This window comes from Typha angustifolia, chromosome 9, assembly GCF_048772165.1.
Source record: "Typha angustifolia cultivar Huaian chromosome 9, ASM4877216v1, whole genome shotgun sequence".
Classification (NCBI taxonomy): Eukaryota; Viridiplantae; Streptophyta; class Magnoliopsida; order Poales; family Typhaceae; genus Typha; species Typha angustifolia.
This window is the reverse complement of record NC_133247.1, coordinates 49,890-70,620: the sequence shown is the minus strand read 5'-3', so window position 1 is coordinate 70,620 and position 20,731 is coordinate 49,890. Positions and strand designations below refer to the sequence as shown.

General features: G+C 39.5%; 4 protein-coding genes across 4 annotated transcripts; 2 read left to right on the top strand and 2 right to left on the bottom strand.

Moving 5' to 3' along the window:
- The first annotated feature begins 34 nt into the window (after positions 1 to 34).
- LOC140767826 (WAT1-related protein At4g19185-like) lies at positions 35 to 6,012 on the top strand. Its single transcript, XM_073107896.1, has 8 exons — positions 35 to 490; positions 1,316 to 1,378; positions 1,463 to 1,579; positions 1,654 to 1,933; positions 3,333 to 3,488; positions 4,260 to 4,411; positions 5,056 to 5,719; positions 5,833 to 6,012. The coding sequence occupies exons 1-7, from the start codon at positions 180 to 182 to the stop codon at positions 5,258 to 5,260; spliced, it is 1,284 nt and encodes a 427-aa protein (XP_072963997.1). The 5' UTR covers positions 35 to 179; the 3' UTR covers positions 5,261 to 5,719; positions 5,833 to 6,012.
- A 139-nt stretch (positions 6,013 to 6,151) lies between these two features.
- On the top strand, positions 6,152 to 9,698 carry LOC140767827 (uncharacterized). The gene is made up of 2 exons (XM_073107897.1): positions 6,152 to 6,787; positions 8,442 to 9,698. The coding sequence occupies exon 2, from the start codon at positions 8,665 to 8,667 to the stop codon at positions 9,589 to 9,591; it is 927 nt and encodes a 308-aa protein (XP_072963998.1). The 5' UTR covers positions 6,152 to 6,787; positions 8,442 to 8,664; the 3' UTR covers positions 9,592 to 9,698.
- An 870-nt stretch (positions 9,699 to 10,568) lies between these two features.
- Positions 10,569 to 12,492, bottom strand: LOC140767126 (lysine-specific demethylase JMJ32). The gene is made up of 4 exons (XM_073106921.1): positions 11,624 to 12,492; positions 11,380 to 11,561; positions 11,157 to 11,227; positions 10,569 to 11,037 (listed from the first exon to the last, which is right to left on the bottom strand). The coding sequence occupies exons 1-4, from the start codon at positions 12,338 to 12,340 to the stop codon at positions 10,889 to 10,891; spliced, it is 1,119 nt and encodes a 372-aa protein (XP_072963022.1). The 5' UTR covers positions 12,341 to 12,492; the 3' UTR covers positions 10,569 to 10,888.
- A 137-nt stretch (positions 12,493 to 12,629) lies between these two features.
- Positions 12,630 to 18,822, bottom strand: LOC140767125 (DNA polymerase alpha-associated DNA helicase A). The gene is made up of 7 exons (XM_073106920.1): positions 17,929 to 18,822; positions 17,333 to 17,641; positions 16,415 to 16,698; positions 14,837 to 15,868; positions 14,268 to 14,436; positions 13,522 to 13,679; positions 12,630 to 13,053 (listed from the first exon to the last, which is right to left on the bottom strand). Exons 1-7 carry the CDS (start codon positions 18,692 to 18,694, stop codon positions 12,823 to 12,825), a joined length of 2,949 nt encoding a protein of 982 aa, XP_072963021.1. The 5' UTR covers positions 18,695 to 18,822; the 3' UTR covers positions 12,630 to 12,822.
- Between the last annotated feature and the right edge of the window lie 1,909 nt (positions 18,823 to 20,731).

Here is a 20,731-nt window from a genome sequence, read left to right as displayed (position 1 = left end):
GTAACTAGCTAAGATTATGCAGAGAGATGGATGGCCCAACAAGTAACTACTATTCAAGCCCAAAGTTCAGTTTCCATCGGTTTTGCAATTTCTAAGGGTATAATTTTCTCATTATTTTGGGCCGGATTGATTTATTGGGCCTTTGGATAGATGACCCTGGCCGAAATCCGAAACGCTCAATGACGGGATGGTTTATCTATTTCCCGGTTCCACCCACCGGTTGGTGCCCTTTTTTTTTCTTTTTCTCTCCCTTTTTTCTTTCTTCCCCAGAGTCGGGCAAAGGAAGAAAGAGAATCGAGATGGTTAACGGTGGTGGGGAGATGGTGCTGAAGGCGCACGCGACGATGGCGGTGGTGCAGGTGATCAGCGCCGGTTATCACGTGATAGCGAAGCGGGCGCTTAACGTGGGGATGAACCAGGTCGTCTTCTGCGTCTTCCGCGACCTCCTCGCTCTATCCATCCTCGCCCCCGTTGCCTTCTTCCGCGATCGGTACGGGATTCCATTTCCTTTCCTGTGGTTTTTGCTCCTTTCCCTTAGTTAAGCGAGTGAAGCGGCTCTTCCCACGGCTCTGTCACCTATGCCTGATTGGACCTAAACCTTGCCTCGTATCAGCGAAGAAATATCGAAAAAGAAGAACTGTTTTTCGGTTCCCCGGAGCCTCGAATGGATTGGATCGTTTCTGCTATGCTAACTCCCTCCCTCCCTCCCTCTACCCTCAGATTGATTCCCACATTTACCTTGCAAGGATTAAATAAATATATTGGTTTTGATCAGAGAGAGGGCTATCCCTCTTCTCCCTTGCCTTTTCTTGCTCTCGTAAATCTTATGATCTAGCTTTCCCCGATCTTATTCGTGTTCGGCAAGTTCACTAGTGAAAGGAGAAGTAGAGAGGAAATGCTTCGACCTCCGTAGCTCCAGTGGGCAAAAGAATATACCTCCATCTGACCCTTCTTCATCTTCTCCACCTAAAAAGACCCAAGGTTTGATACCTTCCACTGATCTCCAAAAGTCCTACATACAGCTTGGCGATCATATGCATCTGATCATCAAGAATAATAATTTTATATAAGAAATCACACATCATTTGTTTCGGACTATCTTAGGAATTGTTAATTGGCTTCCTGTAATTTGAAATGCTGCATACTGGTGGTGTTTGGACCATGCTTTGACCACCTTCAATGCAACAAGCTACTTGTTAGAGGCAGCAGGCATCTTATGTATGCAACTGGCACAACAATCTAAGCTCCCAAACACACTCATGCTTGATGCTTTGCTACAAATGGGATTTCACTTTGACCATTTAATGGTTTTCAGGAATGCCCGTCTTCCGCTGAATCGCCGCCTCCTTGCTTCATTTTTCATTCTTGGATTAACTGGGTAACTACTACAGTCAATTTGAAGAAAGCTTTGTCACCGGTAGCACACAATATCCTTATTTCATATTGTGGTACTATTTTTCAGGATTTTCGGCAATCAACTTTTATTTCTGATTGGTCTTAGCTACACAAATCCAACTTATGCTGCAGCTATACAACCTTCAATACCAGTTTTCACCTTCATATTGGCTGCAGTAATGGGGTCAGTTACTTTGGCATTACTGGATGCTGCATCTTCTGTGTTCTTTCTAATTTTAAAGTTTTTCTGGATTGCAGAGCTGAAACAGTAACCTTAGCTACATTGGAGGGTCGAGCTAAGATTGCTGGTACACTTATCTGTGTTTTGGGCGCTGTTCTGATGGTAGTGTATAGAGGCCCAGCTATATTTGGTGAATTTGACATAGCAGCTCAAAGTGACATAAGTGCAAAGTCTCAGCCTGAGCCAGCAGGATGGTTAGCATCTTGGTTCATTGATTTTGGGCTTGAACAATGGCACATAGGAGTTTTGTGCCTAATAGGAAATTGTTTGTGCATGGCTACTTATCTTGCTCTGCAGGTAATAAAACAGGAAAAATCATAATTATCCTTCTTAATTATAATCTATATGCATGTTGAATGATGCATAGTCTCAATCTATTTTAGTTTCTAGTGGACTGTAAATTCAGATCGATTGTCCATGTAATGAATCATAAATCATAAACATAAGAAATTGTGCATGTGTTGAATGGATGAAGTCGCTCCTGTTGAGCATGAAGTGAGTGGCTCATGAATTTTCTAATAATATAATCATACAAAGTGGGAGAGGGATTTTGGATGAAGTTGAAAATTTGAGAAGACATTTTATGCTAGGATCAGTAATGGACACCAAATTTTTGGGGCTTGGGACTAAAGACTTTGTTGTGTTGTATTATAGGAAATAGGGAAATCCTGCAGATTCTGGTGACTAGCTGAACCTGTCAATCAGCACATATTAGTTGATGTCCGAATTTTATCTTTTTGTATCCCTAATTTTCAAATACTTATAGCTATAGTAGTTGTATTTAATTGATTCCAGGGCCCCATGAATAAAGTTAAGGGGCCAGGATAAAGCGGACAAATGAAGATCTAGGATACAGAAGTTTTGGATGTCCTTAAGTTTGTTCACAGTGTCTCCTAGTATATAAAAAAGTAATTTCACCTGAAAGAAAAAGAAAATGTTGGTTTAATCCAGAAGAATATAGAATGGATAGTGTATTTCATATAGCCTTGTGAAGTTACACTATAATACGTTCAAAGTGAACATCTCTTTGTGGGATGCTTTATTCTTTTGTTTGCTCTTTGACTAGTTTGGCCTTACAGTATGGCTGAAGAGTTAGTCTTGAATTATGGTTAGCTTTTATTAGTACTACGAAGAGACGCTGACATAGTTCTAAACACTACTTGTCTACTTCAGATTCATGATGAGAAAGTGAAATTGATTTTTCCTTGTGTTTCTTCATTCTTAGAGGACAAAATGATGAAAGAGTTATGATACATTTCAGTCACAGAAATTGCTTTGTCAGTCAGAAGTTTTATTTGATGAGAAATTACAAGAAATTTTAATGAAGATTGAGAAGGAGATTTTAGAACTATGAAGGAAATATGACTTGTTTATAAAATTCTACTAGGATATAAAGCACTAGTAAATTTCAATTATATTATTATTATTATTTGAAAGAAAGTCCGTAGACATCATTTAAATTAGTTACTGCGGATGGTTGTGAAGCAAAAATAAGTTAGTAAGCTGAAAGGATGATGCCATCCTTTTTTGAGAATATTATTGTTGCATGTATTATAGTATCTGTAGATTCTGTACTAACTCAAAAAGCTTTTGCAAGTCTGTTTTACCACTTTGGAAAAATTATATATTATTAGTATTGATTCTTTTGTAAGAAATGTCTGTCTTTGTTGTTACATTTTGCTGTTAACAATTTCAGGCTCCAGTTTTGGCAAAATACCCTTCCAGTTTGTCAGTGACAGCATACTCATACTTTTTTGGAGCTATTTTAATGGTATTGTCAGGATTCTTTGCAACTAATGATCAGACAGATTGGAATTTGACGCAATCTGAGATTATTGCAGTCTTATATGCAGTAAGTTTCTAGTTGATTAGTATTCTCTTCAATGTACAGAGTTTTGTGATTGAAAAGTTTGTCTAAAGTTAGCATATGCCCTTTTAAATGAAATTTCCATTTTATCTTGGTTCTGAAAGTGGAGAAATTTCTTTTGTTGCAACTCATTATGACTTGCCTTGCGTAAGTGATCTTGCTTCACAGTGAACTTTGTTTTACTTTAGCCTAGTTAGTTTCTCAATGTGGGTCCTGACGATTTTGGGGTTGACTATGGATCATTGTCCTACATTGGGTAATCCATTTTCATATATTTCTTGCCGAAAGTTTTATGCCTCCCATCAGGCAGAGTATGCTAGCAGAAAGACATTAATAGCAATGGAAAAAAAAATGCAAATACTAGAGTTTTCAGGAATGATTTTCCTAAAGTCGCACTTTGAAGTGTAGCTTATTTCAGGGCATGACTTGGCAGATGAAGTCCGAGCTCAACTAGATCCAAACAAAAGTGTAGGTGAGGTAGGTGAGGTTGGATTTCTTTTTTTCCTCTTTTCCTTTTGGAATGGAGGATCAGGCTTGATATGAGAAGCTGCTAGCTAGACCCAACAAATCCTAGTTTAGAATTGACATCTATATGGATGATCTAAGCCATTAGGTACTGATCTACAAATTTTATATTGTTTCTAAATGAGAGATTGATGTTCTTTTGTCCATTAAAGTTTAGCATATTAAGGTATAATTCCTTGGGTTCGCCAAAAAAGGCAAAGTCGCATGTTCTGATATTGCTTGCTTTTTCAGGGAATTTTTGCATCTGCTCTTAATTATTGGCTGTTGACATGGTCCAATAAGATTCTAGGTCCTGCATTGGTGGCTTTGTACAATCCACTTCAGCCTGTAGTATCTGCTTTCTTGTCAAGGCTTATTCTTCGAAGCCATATTTACCTTGGAAGGTTTGGATAAATTACTTCAATAACATGTATTTGTTTTCTTATTGCACTTGAGATATGTACTTATTAGTAGAAGTAAATAGTGCACCACAGAAAAAAAAAGGGGGAAAAGAGGAGATATGGATAATCTTTACTTTTTAGGGCACTCAACAGTCATACATCTGACTTATTTATGGTATCTTTCTATTGACAGCATATTTTTGGGGCTATTTGCAAAAAATGTCTTTAGGTTTTAGTAATAATATGATAACCTCTTAAAATTGAATGCATTTGTTTTTCATATTAGATGCACATTTTTTTATAATGAGATATATACAATTTACATAAAAGGATACGCATAAGGTTTTTTTTTACTATTTTGAAACTTAAAAGATTTTTTTTTGCGCAAATGCCCATATTCTTGTTGAATATCTTGAGATACTCTTGCAAAGCATACAATGTAACTTTGATTGAAAACTGATCATTCTTGTTATATTTGCTCGTTCTGTTTGTTATAATGAACATTAATCATATCTAGCACTTAAAATATCTGATTTCTTAAGCAAGTTTGCCCCTATTCTGTAGAATATTTATTTTAATTCTATGGCTCATATCTCTTGTGATTGTCTTTCTCATAGCATGACTAACTTTTTTCTTTATTCTAACAGCATTATTGGGGGGCTTTTGATTGTCTCTGGATTATACCTTGTTACTTGGGCCCGCCATAGAGAGCGACGTTCAGCAACGGGGATCTCATATGTGAAAAGCATTTCTGAACCGCACGATGTTGATTTGCTGGTCGCTAAGAGAGGAAACATTTTCGTCGGCCCATCTGCATTTCCTAAGCCATGGACTGAGCCTCATGAATCATGATATTTTCCTTTGTGTTACTCTCCTGGTTCTTTTATTTTATTCTATTTTATTTTATTCTATTTAACTAGGAGATAGAGATAGAGAACCTCGACTGGAAAATAGTGGGCCTTGTGGAGAGAAGATTCTTCCTTTACGAGTACATTATAGCAACTTGTCTTTTATCCTCAACCGTCGGAATATATGCTCTGCTTTCTCCAATATCCAACTTGTGTTCATGTCTGTACTTCAAGGGAGGCTATAAATTAGGAAGGTTAAATTACTTTCCTTGCATAAACTTGCAGCTTGTCCGATCCATACAGTTAACAATTTATCTATCTATCAATAGCAATGGCATCTATGAAGGAAGAGAAACCTAAAGGTCCCCTCCAGCCTCAGGCTCCCAAGGCTCCGCAAGTTAAGGCCGGGGGTGCAAGACCAACCCCTAAGAAGGTGGTGCAGAAGCCACAAGAGCCAAAGAAGGTCCTTTTTCTAACAATAAACTTTTTTCTTTTCTATTTTCTTCGTTTCACTTATCTGTTACTTGCCTAGGAGGTTGTGGATAATACTGTAAGTGGTCGAATTGGCCCATGCAGGTTCCTAGTGTGAAGCCAGCTGCAGGTCCACATGCTAAGTGAGATGGCCAGTTGATACTTGGCTCCTGTTGACTTCTTATATGTAGTAGCAGGAGGACTTTAATATGTACGGAATAATGTCGCCATAGTTGTGATTCTCAGGGCATGATATAGTATACATGGATTACAATTATAGCATAATCTGCCGTGTTCAGAAACCATGTCCAGTGAGTTGCATGCGGAAATGTATGCTTGATCCATTGGTTTTAGCAAAAAGCACGCAGCTAATATAGCGTTAACATGCTTAAACTTTATCAGGTCAGAAGAACATAGTTTATTTATTAGAAACAAAAAACAAACCAATATAATGGAATAGAAACCGAAAGAGTCGACGGGTGTTTATCAGCATTTTCTTATTCCACCTCCGGGAAGTTGTAAACTTTTTTTTATCGAGAATGAAGATAATTTGTGAAAATAGTAATATCACCTGCTATCAGTATCTCTAAAAATAAAGATAACTCTGTCAGGGATATGCATAAATATTCCCCCATCGCTTTCCTAATTAAGTACACAAGTGCCAAACCCAGGCTCCGGTCATTATTTTATTTGTCACTCCAATTGATAAGAGTCGCGGCGTTATTTAGGATTTATCTATCTATCTATCTATCTATCTATCTATCTATCTTGTTCTCTAAATACCGTTGACGCCCACGGATTCAGTTCCACACGAACCACTTGCTCCTTGTAGATATATACATATATATAATCTGTCTGTCTACTTATCCTATAATAATTTTTTTTTCAAAAAAAGATCATCCTATATAATTAATTTTCATCGGGTCTCCGCCAGAATCCATCCCCGAGTCCAACAACAGATATTTTCTTTCCCTTGTTTTCCTTCGTCTCCCCGTTATCCCATTCACTTCTCTTCCACTATCACACTGCACATTAGAAAGGAGCGCCGCTAGCCCTCCAGGTACTGACAATCGATATAGCCGCTTAGTTTTTTTTACTTCCCATATGATATGGTTTTATAATTTTGATGAAGAAATTATCTGGTCGGAGTTGTTTGTAGTCGCCGTCACGATATACTGGGGAAACCCAAGGTTGAATTTTTGTACATGGATGATCGATCATGTAATTGAACATCTATAACTAAACCCCTTCCCCCTGATGTGTGTTAGCATGCTCTTGTTTCCCAATATCTCCTTCAAAACTAAAAGGTTCATCATATGCAGTTAGTTGTATGCATAAGATTGGAAGTCGAATTCGAGTTTATTCATGACGGATGCTATGTTCTTTCTGCCAAAATTACTTGTGCGCACGCGCACACACAAAAGACTAGTTTTTTTTCCTCGTTTTCTTCGATATCTATGGTTTCACCTGCGAGCTCATTGGTATACCGTGTCGCATATGTCCTTTCCTGATTGCTCATATACCTTATATCCTTGACTTAATACATTAGGCTGAATTTAAGAATTATTTCATGTTGTCAGCTTTTAATTTCTTTTGGTAAAAAAGTACATTCCATGTGCTAAGTATAGCCTTGAGGAACTTTTGGTTGATTCTCAAAGATAGAAAAGATCACTTAGTATCTCTTCAACATATATTAAAAAACTCCTTATTGTATATAGTCCTTAGGAGGTACCTAATCTATAGGTGGTTTACCCTTTTAATGGCTCACTAGCCTTGGTCTTACCAGATCAAAGAAAAGTAAAAGAAGAACATCTTAGTATTTCATGATTGGCACCATTTTTGTGTTCACTGACTTATCTTTCAAACCAAATTACCGTATATTGCAATCATCAAAGGTATTACGAACAGTATTGGTTTATGATTTTTTTTATTAAGAAATGAGACATATTAAAATTGTAGTGGTAAAGATAAGAGCGCAGGGAAAGCATTCAGATAAAGTAATGGAGAAATTCTCCCTATAGATTTGATTGGAGAATTTCATGCTGTACTATGTAAATTCATAGATAACATAAAACTTGCACTAAATCGTTTTATGTACATAAGGTCTGCAAGGAATAATATTTTGTCTTCATATATTATTGAATATTTGTAGGTTAAATAGTGCAAGTAAGGCAATATACATGTATACATGGATCTATGTACTCAACAGTCAACACACTTATTTGAAGGTACATTGTATACGTATGACCAGAGTGTTAAGAAGACTTTGTATTTAATTTCTTTTGGATTTTCATATTGGTGACTTTTGAGGCAAAATTCTGAAATTCTAATTTCACACTGAGCATAAGCTAGTTTCAACTTAAACTTCATGAACCAACTTTAGTTTCACAAATTCTTGACATGAATTGCTATACCTGGTTTTTGGCTTTGACATTCAGCTGGAAAGACAAGGAGAATATCTATTGATTCCTTGTAAACTTTTGAGTCTCCCTAGCATAATAGGTATGCCAAGCAAGTCTTTTATCAATACATAATGCACAACAATCATGCTTGTGTAAGTTATATCAAATAGCTTTTGTATGCTGAGTTTTATATCCATTGCACATCCTCAAATTCTAATACTATTATTTCAAATATTGCTGGAACGTTGTTTTATTTTCCTTTTATTTTCAGTTTCTTTTGCTAAATGCTTTGATTACCATTTTGTTTTGTAGGCTGTTTAACCTGGTGCGTGATACACAAGGAAATTTTGTTTTGGTTGAGGTATAAGCCATCAAATGTTGCCCTAACAGCTAGCCCCAAGGCCCCCAACCTTCTAGTACATCACTGTGTCATCTACTTCAATTTCTCACGGAAAGATAATCCCTTGTGCCTCCGTATCTAGGAAGAATACCCCTTGTTTTCTGCATTTCTCACTATAACCATTCAGTAAAAATCATGGTCCTCCAGATTCTGAACCTATCAGTTCCAATAGGGAAAGTAAGTCAAAGATGTCATAGTTTCATTTCATCCTCTTCTGGATGCCGGGTTTCTTTAAGATTCAATACGAGAAGTGAAGTCAATAGACTTGGCTGTCTATATAGAGATGTTTTATTTCATAAAATTGAGGTCTTAGGTCGTGCCTATTTTTATAATCTGAATAAGCCAAATAGGAGATCATTGGGATGCTCAGCTACTTTGGATAATTACCGAACTGAAGTTGTAGAATCAGACCAGCTAGTTGAACTTCCTCTACTTCCACTTCCTCTGGTCTTTTTTCCTGGTAGAACAATTTCTCTTCAGATATTTGAGTTCAGGTATCGTATAATGATGCAAACGCTTCTTCAGAGAGAACTCAGATTTGGAATCATATATACTGACAAAGCTGGTAGGATAGCTGATGTGGGATGTGTGGGAGAGGTGGTGAAATATGAAAGCCTTGTGGATGACCGTTTCTTCCTCATCTGCAAGGGTCAGGAGCGTTTTCGAGTTGTACATGTTGTTCGGAGGATGCCCTATCTTGTTGCACAAGTAAAATGCTTTAAGGATCTACCTTCAATCAGTGAGCAGCATGATTTAGAGCCGCTTGCCCTTGAGGTGGAAAATTATATGGAGGACGTAAGAAGACTTTCCAACAAGCTGAATGAAAAGCGAGAAAATGAAACCAAGGATCTCCGCAGGGATCTTCTCCCAATTCCATTCTCCTTCTTCATTGCAAGCACATTTGAGGATTCTCCAAAAGAGCAACAAGCGTTACTTGAAATGGAGGACACTGCTATGTTGCTGAACAGAGAGAAAGAAACCTTGCGGAACAAACTCAACTACTTAGCAGCTGCATGTGCAATTAAAGATGCATTTCAGTATTCGTCATTTAATGAAAATTAGCTGTCATCCAAGGAGAATTCCACTTGTAAATAACTGAATTTCTTTTTTTCTTGTGAATACCACACATTTCCGTAGTACTAATATATTGTAGTATGATATTTGTTTAACATGCTGTTGGCCTTCTTCACTGAGTTCCTCTGTTACTGGTAAGCATGAGCTGCAAGTGACTCCGGCTGATGAAAATGTGACTTTGCTAGTACTTGGAACATGCCATTTTTTCCTTCGTCAAAATTTCTCTTTTCGTTTTTGTTTTGTTTTGTTTTATTTTTGTTTTTGTTTTATTTTTTATTTTCTATTTTTTTTTTTTTTGGCTTACAAGCCAACTGATTACCTACTTTTGCCGTGCTCTATTAATATCGATTGCCTACACATCGTGATATTGTTGGCAAAGGGTGTCTAGATGAAGTACGGGTCTAGGTAATTATCCTATTTTTCATGTACGAGCAGTAACTAGATAATTGCCCGATAGGTACCCCACATTATGTTCAAAAAAAAAAAAAAAAAAAAAAAAAATCTTGTAAGAGATATCAAAACATAGTTCAATTTAATTCTTTATCTCTATAAAGATAAAATTCAATTTAAATTTGGTTCTATATCTTTATAAAGATAAATTAATAAGAGATATATGTAAGTAATTAAAAAAATAATTCAAAAGATAGAATTTAATTAAACTTTCATTAAGTTAACTATAAAAAAAATCATAAATATCCTTCAGCTAATGATATATATGTCCATTAAGATAATATAATTATAAAAAAATATCATGAACATATAAATTTAAAATTTAAAAAGATATACACATAAATAAGAATTTTTTTAAGATTCTACATGCACAAGAATTTATTAAATAGTCGCAGAGATTTTTAGAAAGATATACATATAGATATTAGGGTGTATGTACCAATTAGGTTTTAGTTGTTCCTATTATATTCTAGAGTCCCTAAACCCTGCTAGATCGCTCCTTAGATACATATAAATGATAGGAAAGGAGTTCTTATTTCATTGATAGCATAACAACACCATGGAGATGTTCCAGTTACATGAGATATCAGACATGAATTTCCAGATCTGTATGAGACATAACTCTGTGGAATGCAAAATTAAGTTGAAATGAAATTCTTGGAGCAACTCTCGTTCCAAACAGTTAAGCTTCGCTGGGGAAGTCGGAATCATCTTGCTATCTTCTTAATAGCCCTCAACATGAAATAGCGAGCAGAACAAGTTGGCGAGGCAATCCGACAAACAGACACTAGACGTCGCTCTTTGAATCAGATAACATCGACTACAGTGAAGCTCATCAAACATCTAAGCGAACATCTTGATCAGAATGAGTCTTGGAATTCTGCTCATCTTCCTGTTCCGAAGAATTGCTAGCAGGCAGAGAGAGTTCCACTGACTGCAGGAGGTTGAAGTATGCATACTTGATATCAAACTGCATATCATACCCTGCAGGAGATGAAGATATTTCGGCAAGGAGGGAAGCGTTCGATAGAATTAGCTGAAGTAATGGTAATAATATAGAGGCTGGTGTCGTGTGGGTGGGTGCAATTGCTGAAGTAACTTACAGTAATTGACAGCGATGGCCCTTCCGTTGTTGTCGGGTGTTTGCCTCACGTGATGAAACCACATACTCGGCCTACATTTTGCCATTAGCATTAGCCAATCATCATTCCGAGATCTCGACAAGACAAGAAAAGGTAAATAGAAATTGCAAAGGAAAACAAAGAGATGGGTGGAAGCAGTATCTCTTAGTAAGAGATAATATCGACCTAAGCAGGTGGTGCTTACAGGTAGAGAATCTCGCCGGCCCTGATGGTACATTCAAATGGCTTTGGACCGTCGAAGTAGAGAGGGAAGGATGACATGCAAGCGGCGGCCGTGTCCTCTGGCGGAAAAGGGTCCACGCTGCACCACGGCACCATCCTCTCAGGTTCTTCCATTTCCAGCTTTAGCATCATCTCTCCCGTATCCTATTCCCATTACAAGAAAGTAAGATATAAAAGCAGGGTCTGAGGAGAGGAACAGAGAGGACCTGTGATTGCGAGGATGAAATGTAGCGGGCGGCCGGGTAAGGCCGGACGTAGAGGCGGTGGACCTCGGTAGGAGGCAAAAGCAGGAAATGCTTCTCCCCTGTGATCACTGCGTATAGGTTCTCGTAGTGGTCCTTGTGAAAGGATGTGTGCGACAGGCCGTTGCCAATCCACAGGTTCACAGCCTCCGGGAGACAGCCTAACGCCTCACTGGCCCACGGGATGTGGGCATCCACGTCTCCCGCCACCGCCGCGAACTCCCCCCGCAGACAGTCGTCCTGTTGCTGGGCGTAGGCCACCACCGCCGAGGAGGACGCCGACCCCGTTGCCTTGATCAGCCGGAGGGCCTCCGGAAACTCCATTGAACGGACGCAGGCGGATGCGAAGCACAGCGAACTCCCTTCCCCTTCCCCTTTGGCTTGCCCGGGAATCGGGACGAGGGCGTCGGCGCGGCCATCCGGGGTGAGGTGGACGGAGACAGTGCGGCCTCCGAGGACGCTGCAGAGGTAGGCATCGTCGGACCAGAGTGATCCTGCGATGGCCGGCCAGTGTCTGGTGGCGGCGCGAGAGACGATCAACGGCCTATTCGCCGATACGTACTCCCGGAGGAAGCAGAGCGGAGATGGGGCGGAGTTGAGCCGCTCTACCCCGCCCCACTCTCCTAAGCTCATCAGCTCCCTCGCTTCCGTCCATAGCCCTCGCACAGCTCTCTCCTCCATTCGGACCTTTTGTCGAACAACCGCACCGCCACAAAGTGGGGGATAGTTCCCTTCCTCTTTTCAACTCGGTCTATCTATTCACCTCTCGGACGCCTCATCAACAGTGCAGGCGTTCTTTAACAATCTTATTTGGTACAACTCGAAGCCCGAAAACAAGTTACCAAGCTTATATACGGACCAACCCAATCTCGGAAAAACAAAAGAAAATAGAAAAGTAATATTTCAGAAAACCAAAAGCTCTCTGAGCAGGCTATTAACATTTTCATGAAAAAGTAATTACATACAAGAATTCATTCGTCAACTGTGTATCCGCCAATTAACAGTAAATCCTTTACATGGATGGTATGTTTTGTTGGCAATATTTACAGTGATTCTCTCAAATTATATCATATAAACACAACGAATTTTCGTGATAAAAGCAAAGTAACTCCAGACTCCAGAGAGGACTGAAGAATGATATCAAATGAGGTGCATCAAAGAATCTAACTGATGGAGGGCAATCCCAATCCGGACCCCCCAAAAGAACCTGGCTCGGCATGCTTTACTCTCCCATACCTTCTTATGTGACGAAGCAGCCTCGCCAAGAAGGTGTTGTGGCATATGGTTGAGCTGTCACATACTAACGCCACATGCTTCCGTGCTCTAGTTATGGCAACGTTCATTCGCCTACTATCACCCAAGAATCCGACTGCCCCCAGCGTGTTAGATCGCACCTGTCGAGCCAGCAAAATTGTGATGAGTCACTTGCACAATATTATCGATCAGGTGATGAAATTATGAATGCTTTAAAGTTTAATCCTCAATTGGTAAAAGACTAGGCATATAACAAGATGAAAGATGACCCTTTGTATCTCATTCCAGGCTGTAACTATACGCTCTTCATTTGAAGGGCAAAGCAGGTTAGCTCAGACAAATTGATTGAGGCAAATAATCTACAATCTAACAAGATGGGTCAAAAGGTACACAGAGCTGCCACGATAGAAGCAGCTAATCCTCCAACATGAAAATAGGACTCTGAGAAAGAACAAGTATAGTTACCTCCAATTGCTTCAGAAGCAAGTTAGAAACATTCAAACACTTAAACCTTTGACTAACTTGTGATAACCTCTATAGACCTAAATGAAGGATCAGTATTCAGAAACTGAAAAAAATAAATCTCACAGAATGAATACGAAACATACCATTGATATGATCACAGCATCAGCTTCCCTCCCTTGAAAGCTATCTATCGTAGCCACTTCAACACCAGAAGATTCTGGATAATCATCAAGCCTTTCCCTCAGCAACTGTACCTGAGCAATATAAGGTGATTGAACAGCAATGGCAGTTGGGGAGACTCCTGCAGAAATATTATTATGTTAGAAAGCAAGTTGAATGAATAAAATATCCTCTCCAGGGAACAACGTACAAGGATGCATAAAGCTGGACCAACTTTGCAATGCTACAAATCGAAACTTAGCAAGTCCAGGAAATACGCATGATATTGGAAGGAAATGTAGATAACAGATTGATTTAGAAAGCACAAAAATCATCTCAACCCACTAATACAGGTAATATTCTACTAATAAATGTTTTTGAATTCTTCTTACTCCTAGTTTGCAGCGAGTGTTGCTGGAGACAATCTAATATTGCTTCAAGTGCACCATCTAATTGAGCTGTCATACAGCTTGCTCAACAATAAGATGTAAAAGGATATGCTATGCATGCAAAAGTGGTTCAGACTTCAAAGCCACTGCCATATCCACGGAATTGTGGATGATTGGATAGATCACTTAGTCTGTGGAGCTTGACATTCTGAGTGTTTGACATAAGCAACTATACAGGACTAAGGAAGACATGACTTTGTAGATGAAAATTCGACAAGAAAGAAGGAACAGTAAATGCATATACATATATCAGCTATGAGATGAAAGGATGAAAGATATACCAGAATTTATGAGATTGAAGACTTGCTGCACAACTAACTCTGCTTCACCATCATTGTAGAAGGAGCCTGTGCCAGCAGGGTCCAAATGCTCCTCACAACCAACATATAAGCTGCCATACGGCATTCGTGTATCAAGCAAGAGTAGTGGGCATTGTGTTATCCACGTAGCCTGGTTATAAAAATCATTTTCCTTAAAATGAATATGTTAAGAAATTCCATAATTATTAATAAGATAATAGGATATGATTAGAAGCGATCATGCTTCCAGTAATGTTCTTGCTTCTTCAAATAGAGATCTATGTCCTCCAAAATTGTTCATATGTCCCTTCCTCAACTATTTAAAACACCTTCCATGTTTCTCTTTATTTGATGATTCCTCTAGGAGGAGGTGCTTACTGAGATTAAAATAATCAACTTCATTTCAATGAATAAGAAAACGCTCAAAGCTAATGATTCAAGAATTCAAGTTGTAAGATACAATTCCACTTACATATGTATATCAAAAGATACAAAGAACATATAAATGACCAAACAACATTTAAAACATTGTTGGATGTAAGAATACATACCTTTACAAATGGAGAATCAGCAAGAAGATGCGAGGAGACAGTTGGGGAAGAGTGCAGCCTTCCATCGTACATCTCCTTTGATGCCCAACTGGCTATTGCATCATGCATCCGGTATTGAGTTGTCAATTTTGTGACTAGCACACCTTCATGCAGGGATGCTGCTCTTTCCAGAAGAGATATGCCAAGTCCACCTTCCATCGCCTTTCTAGATAATAGCACAGGCGCAAGCTGACATTGATCACCTGCAAGCACGCAACGTTTGCCTTGCAATATTGGGATCCAGCAAGATGGTTCAATTGCTTGCCCTGCTTCGTCAATTATAACCAGATCAAAGCTGTCAAGTCTCCGAATGAGAGGATCTGCTGCTCCAATATTGGTGGATAATACAACCTGGGCATTTGAGAGTACTTCCTTAATGGTATCTTTCTCTTTCTTCTTCAAAGTTTTTCCCAGTTGTTTTAAGAGTTGACGAATACCTGCTGCAAGCGAATCGTCCTTTAAGCAAAGCCTGAGGTCTTTCCTTAAATCAGATTTCTTCCTTTCAAACTCTTTCTTAAAATTTGCAAGCTTAACATTCACAATCTCCCCTAAGGACTTTGATGCCACTGTTGAAGATATTCGAGCAGGATTTCCAACACGTACAATGTTCAACCCAGTATCTGAGAGTCTTTCAACCATGTTATCAACAGCTGCATTAGTAGGAGCAGTCACAAGTACACGTTCCCCTTGTTTAATAGCAAGGATTATACGTTCCTTAAGCAGACCTGTTTTACCAGTACCAGGAGGACCTTGGATTACCAACAGAGGCCGTTTCTTATTCAGGCCTAAGGCAAGAGCTTCAAATTGAGATTTGTCAAAATTTTGCTTCTCCACTGATCCATCAAATGTTGAATCACTCCAGTCAATCAGATGATTCCTCTCCATCCGCATAATATCTTCCTTGTCTCCAAACAGGGTAGCAACAACAGCAATGGAAGGATTCCTTTTTTGTAGTCCATTCTTCTGTAGCAGCATTAATGCTTCACAATTGCGCTGCAAAATGAAAGGCATACAAAGGCAAGCACGTTCCATTAGCATATAGGAAACCAGCATACAGAAGAAAGCAGCTACCTCTGCAAACAAGATTCCAGTATTTTACTTATGAGAGTATCAGCATTCAGTTATCAGCAACTGTTGCTGTCCAATAGAAATTCAAATGGCACTAAAAAATCAAGGAGTTCTTCTCGAAGTGTTCAATGAGACATACTAAAACTAAGAATAACATCAACACAGTGACATAAGGCTGGAGAGATTTTCTAAAAGAGGTATATTAGTAGTATTAGTAACTCCAGGTGTTAACTTTTGGCTGTTTTTCAGAAGCTGCATGTCAACTCAGTTTCTTTTAGTTGTATATGTACATTAAATGCACGCAGGCAGGTAGTCAATCAAAAAAGAAGATGCTGACTAGGAAAAGTAGCATAATCAAGGAAAACTACATATACAGATGAAAAGGAGTTGAGCATATGAATGAAGATCTGAGAAGAGAAAGACTTGACAAAGTAATAACATGTATAATGACTGTATATTGAGTATTGATACCTCATATGTAAGTGCATCTGCCAATCCTTGTATGCGGTCGATACGGACACTCTTTCCAAAAAGCTTTGAGAATGTAGGGTCCCCATGGCGGGATTCTAGGGCCACAGTGATGCTACAGCCATCCTCACCTAGACTGTAAATAAAACCTTGCATGCAAGAAGTTGCTCCTGCACCCTGGCTATTGCATGTTCTCACGCAAACCATATCCCCTGGAGAAAGAGTGGTGGGAGGCAGCCTATGATTACCTTCAACCCTAAATAGGACCAAATGAAGGCCTCCTAGTCCTGTGGATATAAACATTCGATATTTAATCTCTTCAAGATGTTGAAACAATAAATGAACGAAGTAAGACTTCAACCCAAACAGAAATGCAAAACCTAATTCTACAAGTACCAAAAATAATCTCATTTATGATTTTATCTGGAGAGGCACTTCTATTTTTGGTCTTCCTAAACATCAATTAAATTCTTTTAACATCAGAGGAATGCTATTCTCATGAATGCCATTGTCAAGCTATAGTCTACCCATGGAGATAAAAATGAAAGAGAGCACTTTAGAGAATAGCAAGATAAAATTTCCTTGTAAAATCTTTATTAATTAATTTTAAGATAGATGAACTACTAAGGAAAAATCAAGAATCATCTAGAGCATGAAAGAGCAAGCAAGGAATCCAAAGTGAGTTTTCTTATAGCAATTTTGACCTAAACATATCCAGGAAGAATCAGATATTTGAGATGGTCTGACATCTAACAAAATAGTGATACCAAACAGTACTAAGCAGGGAGTTACAAAAGCAAATTAGTTCTGTTTGTGCATAATCTAATGAAAGCTAAACAAATAATGTTGAGATAGATTTCTCATTTTTGGCTATTAAAAGCATTTCAAATGTGAAATGCCAAACAGAAAGTTTGAGCTGACCAGTTGAGGAGCTAATTGCATTCAAATTGCATATGGTGTCACACTGCTCTTGCTGGGCCTGCCCGTGGCTCACTAGGTACTCAGTCGGTTTCAGGGAGTCAGAGTTTTCATCTGGTGTGGGAACAGCATTCAACTCCTCTTGGGTGAATTCCAGCTCTGCGTCTCGTTCAATACGAAGAAGGTCCGACATCTTTTTCACAAAATCCTGGATATTGGTTTGTAGAATCTTAGCCTTCTCCAGCTCTATACCAAGACCGCTATGCACGGGCTTAGAGTGAGAAGTCTTTCGCACTGCTGCTCGATGCTGTGCTGCAAAAGTATACATGGATACGCATAAATGAGACAAGGGTGTAGACAAGAGAAACAATACGCATAGATATTCTTGTGCCTCTTCGTATCCCTCGTGGAATCTTGCAAAGGAATGAGACAAGTTTGGTTTCATTTTAGGTCAATAGTAAACCAGTCATTTTAGTAATCAATAACGCCAAGACCCAAGGATGGTCTTCTGATGTCTTGGATGAAATTCTTAGTCGCAGCAGACATGAATTCTTTCAAACATGAAACTTCAAGAGACTTGGGGCAGGGGAAAACCTAACCTGAATTAGCAAATTCCTTGAGGAGCTTCCAGGATTCGGTGGTACGCCAGTCTGTGATGATGCCCTGTCGCTGTAGGCGTTGGAGGATGTCTCTGAGCTCGCGTTGGAAGTGGTCGAAGAGAGTGGGATAGTGGGTGCAGGCCTTGAAGCATATTGCCTCGAGGCCCTTGGGCGTGGGAATGGCATAGAGGTAAGGGTGTGCTTGGATGACGAAGGCTAGGCTCCCAGTGGCTCCAATACCACTGCCATTGGGTGTGGCACCAGCGCTGCCCACGCCCATGCGATGTCTAAGCTCGGAGAACTCGCCCTGGATCTCCGCGGAGGCGAAATCGGAGGCCATAGAGCGCATGCCCTGGCTGATCCAACGGACCACGCACTTGCCAAGCTCCCGCCGTCCCAGAGGATCACCATTCTGGTACAGCGTCCGGACGCTGATGGATGCTTCCTCCGCTGAAGGCACGCACTCCACCTCGCCCTCGATCACCACGGCTGCCTCTCGCTGCTTCTGCCGCTGCTGTTTCTGATCTCGATCCTTCCTTTTATGTCTCTTGAGACGCAGAGTTGATGACAATGGGCGAGCAGGTGCGGGAGAAGGGGAAGGGCGGTCCGATGCCTTTGGGGGCTGCCCTATACGAATCGATAGAGGGAGGTTTCGGAAGGCCGAAAGCGAGAGCTGTCGAGAGGAACAAGTACTTATCTGGACGATGCCGGAAGATGCCCCGCTCATTGCGGCCGCAGCGGATAGCCCCCATACCGCGGCTTCCATATCCCTCTTTCTCGGGGGCTTATTCGACGACAGCCCGCATCCCCCTCGTCTTCTCGCAAGGGGAGTGCCAAGAGCGGTAACGACCGGGAAGAGAGAGACCTTCAACCAAAGCGGGTTCTCCTCTATATATTATTTTTTTTCCTTATTTCTATTTCCTGAATCGCGGTGTGTTATACTCTGTGGTGAGAAAAAGGCTACGTACGCCACACAATCAACTCTGGTTAGTAAAAAGATCCATCCTTGCGTGTCTTGCGTCTAGTGGCCGTAGAGAACTTGAGGATCCTGGCCGCGGAAGCACGCACGGATGCATCCAAAAACTCCTCCAAGTGCCAACGTGCGTAATCAACGCCCCCTACTCTTCCTCAATTTTAATAGCGGTTAAATTATATTTGACCTCCTAAAAAAAATAGACATGCGCACCATAAATTATTTAATTATATTCTTAAATCTCTTTTATTAAGCATATTAAAAATTAATTAACTAATTAGATTGATAAAATACCCTTAATTTTTTTCCTCTGAATTTTGAAGGAATTAAAAAAAAGTTTGTTTGATATTTGGTAGAAAAGAAGAGGCCACTAAAAATAAAAAAAAGAGGAATGGGATAGAAGAAATACAATGGCAATTTTATGTCAAAATTTTAAAATTATTTCAACCAAAATTTCTAATGAAGTATTAAAGAAGGAGGATTAATGATATATTTAAATAATTTATGGGATGTATTTCTCCATGTTATTTTCTTGAAAAGATAGAGCGATTGTTGAGGGAGAGGTTAAGGGCAACTCGAATAGCTCCTTTAAGACCTCACGCTAGGAAGATGGAATCCAATTTCTTCTCAAAGACCTCATCTAGGACCTCACCTGAGTAATATAACCTGAGGTCACGGTACTTGTTGCTAAGTTCTAGCTCTGTGAGGAAGTTAGATCTCTGAAGACATTCGGGACAATGCCTGAGAACCTATTATTGACATAGAGAAAATAAAACGTGGGTAAGCAAAGAGAGCTCCCTAATTAAAGATTACTCGAGCTTGGCACCTCATCTACTAGTCTTTACTTTTAGGCTTGCCTTGGATAGCAATTGAGTTGTGGTAAGTTAAGTTGGTTTGAGTTGGATTAGATTCGGACAAGGTCAATTTTATCTTAATATAAACATAATTCAATTATTAAATAAGTTATATTTGGTAGATATGAACACGATCTATTTATTAAACGAGCAATATAATACGATTAGGATAACCTGTTTAATAAATAAGTTGTATTAACACGACATGAATAATACAGTAATATTTACCTTATATAAAAATTAATATTTACTAATTCAATTATAATTTTAATTCTAACATAAATTCATTCACTAGGTAAATAAGTTTAAGCAAACTTTAATTCCAATTTCGACGATGAATTTTCACTTTGTGGAGGGATCACCAATGATGTAGATCTTGGACGACAATAACCTTTTTATAGGGGTAAGAGAGTTGGAGAGCGGAAAAAGATATAGTCGGTCATGGAGGTGATGGTAGAGGCGAGGGAGAGGTGGTGGAGGATGGAGGTGAGGATGGTAATATCACAGATGAAAATGGCTTGAATGAATTGGTGGCGGTGGCCATGGAGGTGACAGAGGTGGTAAAAGTCAAGGAAGGGAACAAGCTTGATGAGACCTATCGAGGCACTTGAGGAGGAGGTTATTAGAGATAGAGGAGATCAAAGTGACAAATGTTTTTGGTGGAGAGGGTTTTAGGCTTTTGAAGAGGGTAGGAAAAGTAGATTGAGCATTCAACAGTGTGAGAGAAAGATTGTAATTCATCAGAGATCCAAAAAGAGAAGGTAGGAGGAAGGCCCTCCTATGAATCTATGACGGTGGAGGCGAGAGGTAGGTGGCGTTGGTGAGGATGACAAGATTGGAGATAGTATGAATGGATTGACGAAGGCGATGAAGGTGGAAGAAGCTAATGAAAGGAGTGAGCTTGATGATACCCTACTAAGGCATTAGAGAAGGAGATTATTAGGGAAGGAGGATAGAAGGAGATTAGGATGGCACG

Coding starts and splice junctions, on each gene's coding strand:
- LOC140767826 (XM_073107896.1), top strand. CDS start 180: ATGACGGGATGGTTTATCTATTTCCCGGTTCCACCCACCGGTTGGTGC. Junction 491..1,315: donor GTTGCCTTCTTCCGCGATCG/GTACGGGATTCC, acceptor AATGGTTTTCAG/GAATGCCCGTCTTCCGCTGA. Junction 1,580..1,653: donor ATATTGGCTGCAGTAATGGG/GTCAGTTACTTT, acceptor TCTGGATTGCAG/AGCTGAAACAGTAACCTTAG.
- LOC140767126 (XM_073106921.1), bottom strand. CDS start 12,340: ATGGAGGAGAGAGCTGTGCGAGGGCTATGGACGGAAGCGAGGGAGCTG. Junction 11,228..11,379: donor GCCGGCGAGATTCTCTACCT/GTAAGCACCACC, acceptor GGCAAAATGTAG/GCCGAGTATGTGGTTTCATC. Junction 11,038..11,156: donor GGCCATCGCTGTCAATTACT/GTAAGTTACTTC, acceptor CATCTCCTGCAG/GGTATGATATGCAGTTTGAT.
- LOC140767827 (XM_073107897.1), top strand. CDS start 8,665: ATGGTCCTCCAGATTCTGAACCTATCAGTTCCAATAGGGAAAGTAAGT.
- LOC140767125 (XM_073106920.1), bottom strand. CDS start 18,694: ATGGAAGCCGCGGTATGGGGGCTATCCGCTGCGGCCGCAATGAGCGGG. Junction 16,699..17,332: donor TGCAATTAGCTCCTCAACTG/GTCAGCTCAAAC, acceptor TTATATCCACAG/GACTAGGAGGCCTTCATTTG. Junction 13,680..14,267: donor CTTCAATCTCATAAATTCTG/GTATATCTTTCA, acceptor ATATTTCTGCAG/GAGTCTCCCCAACTGCCATT.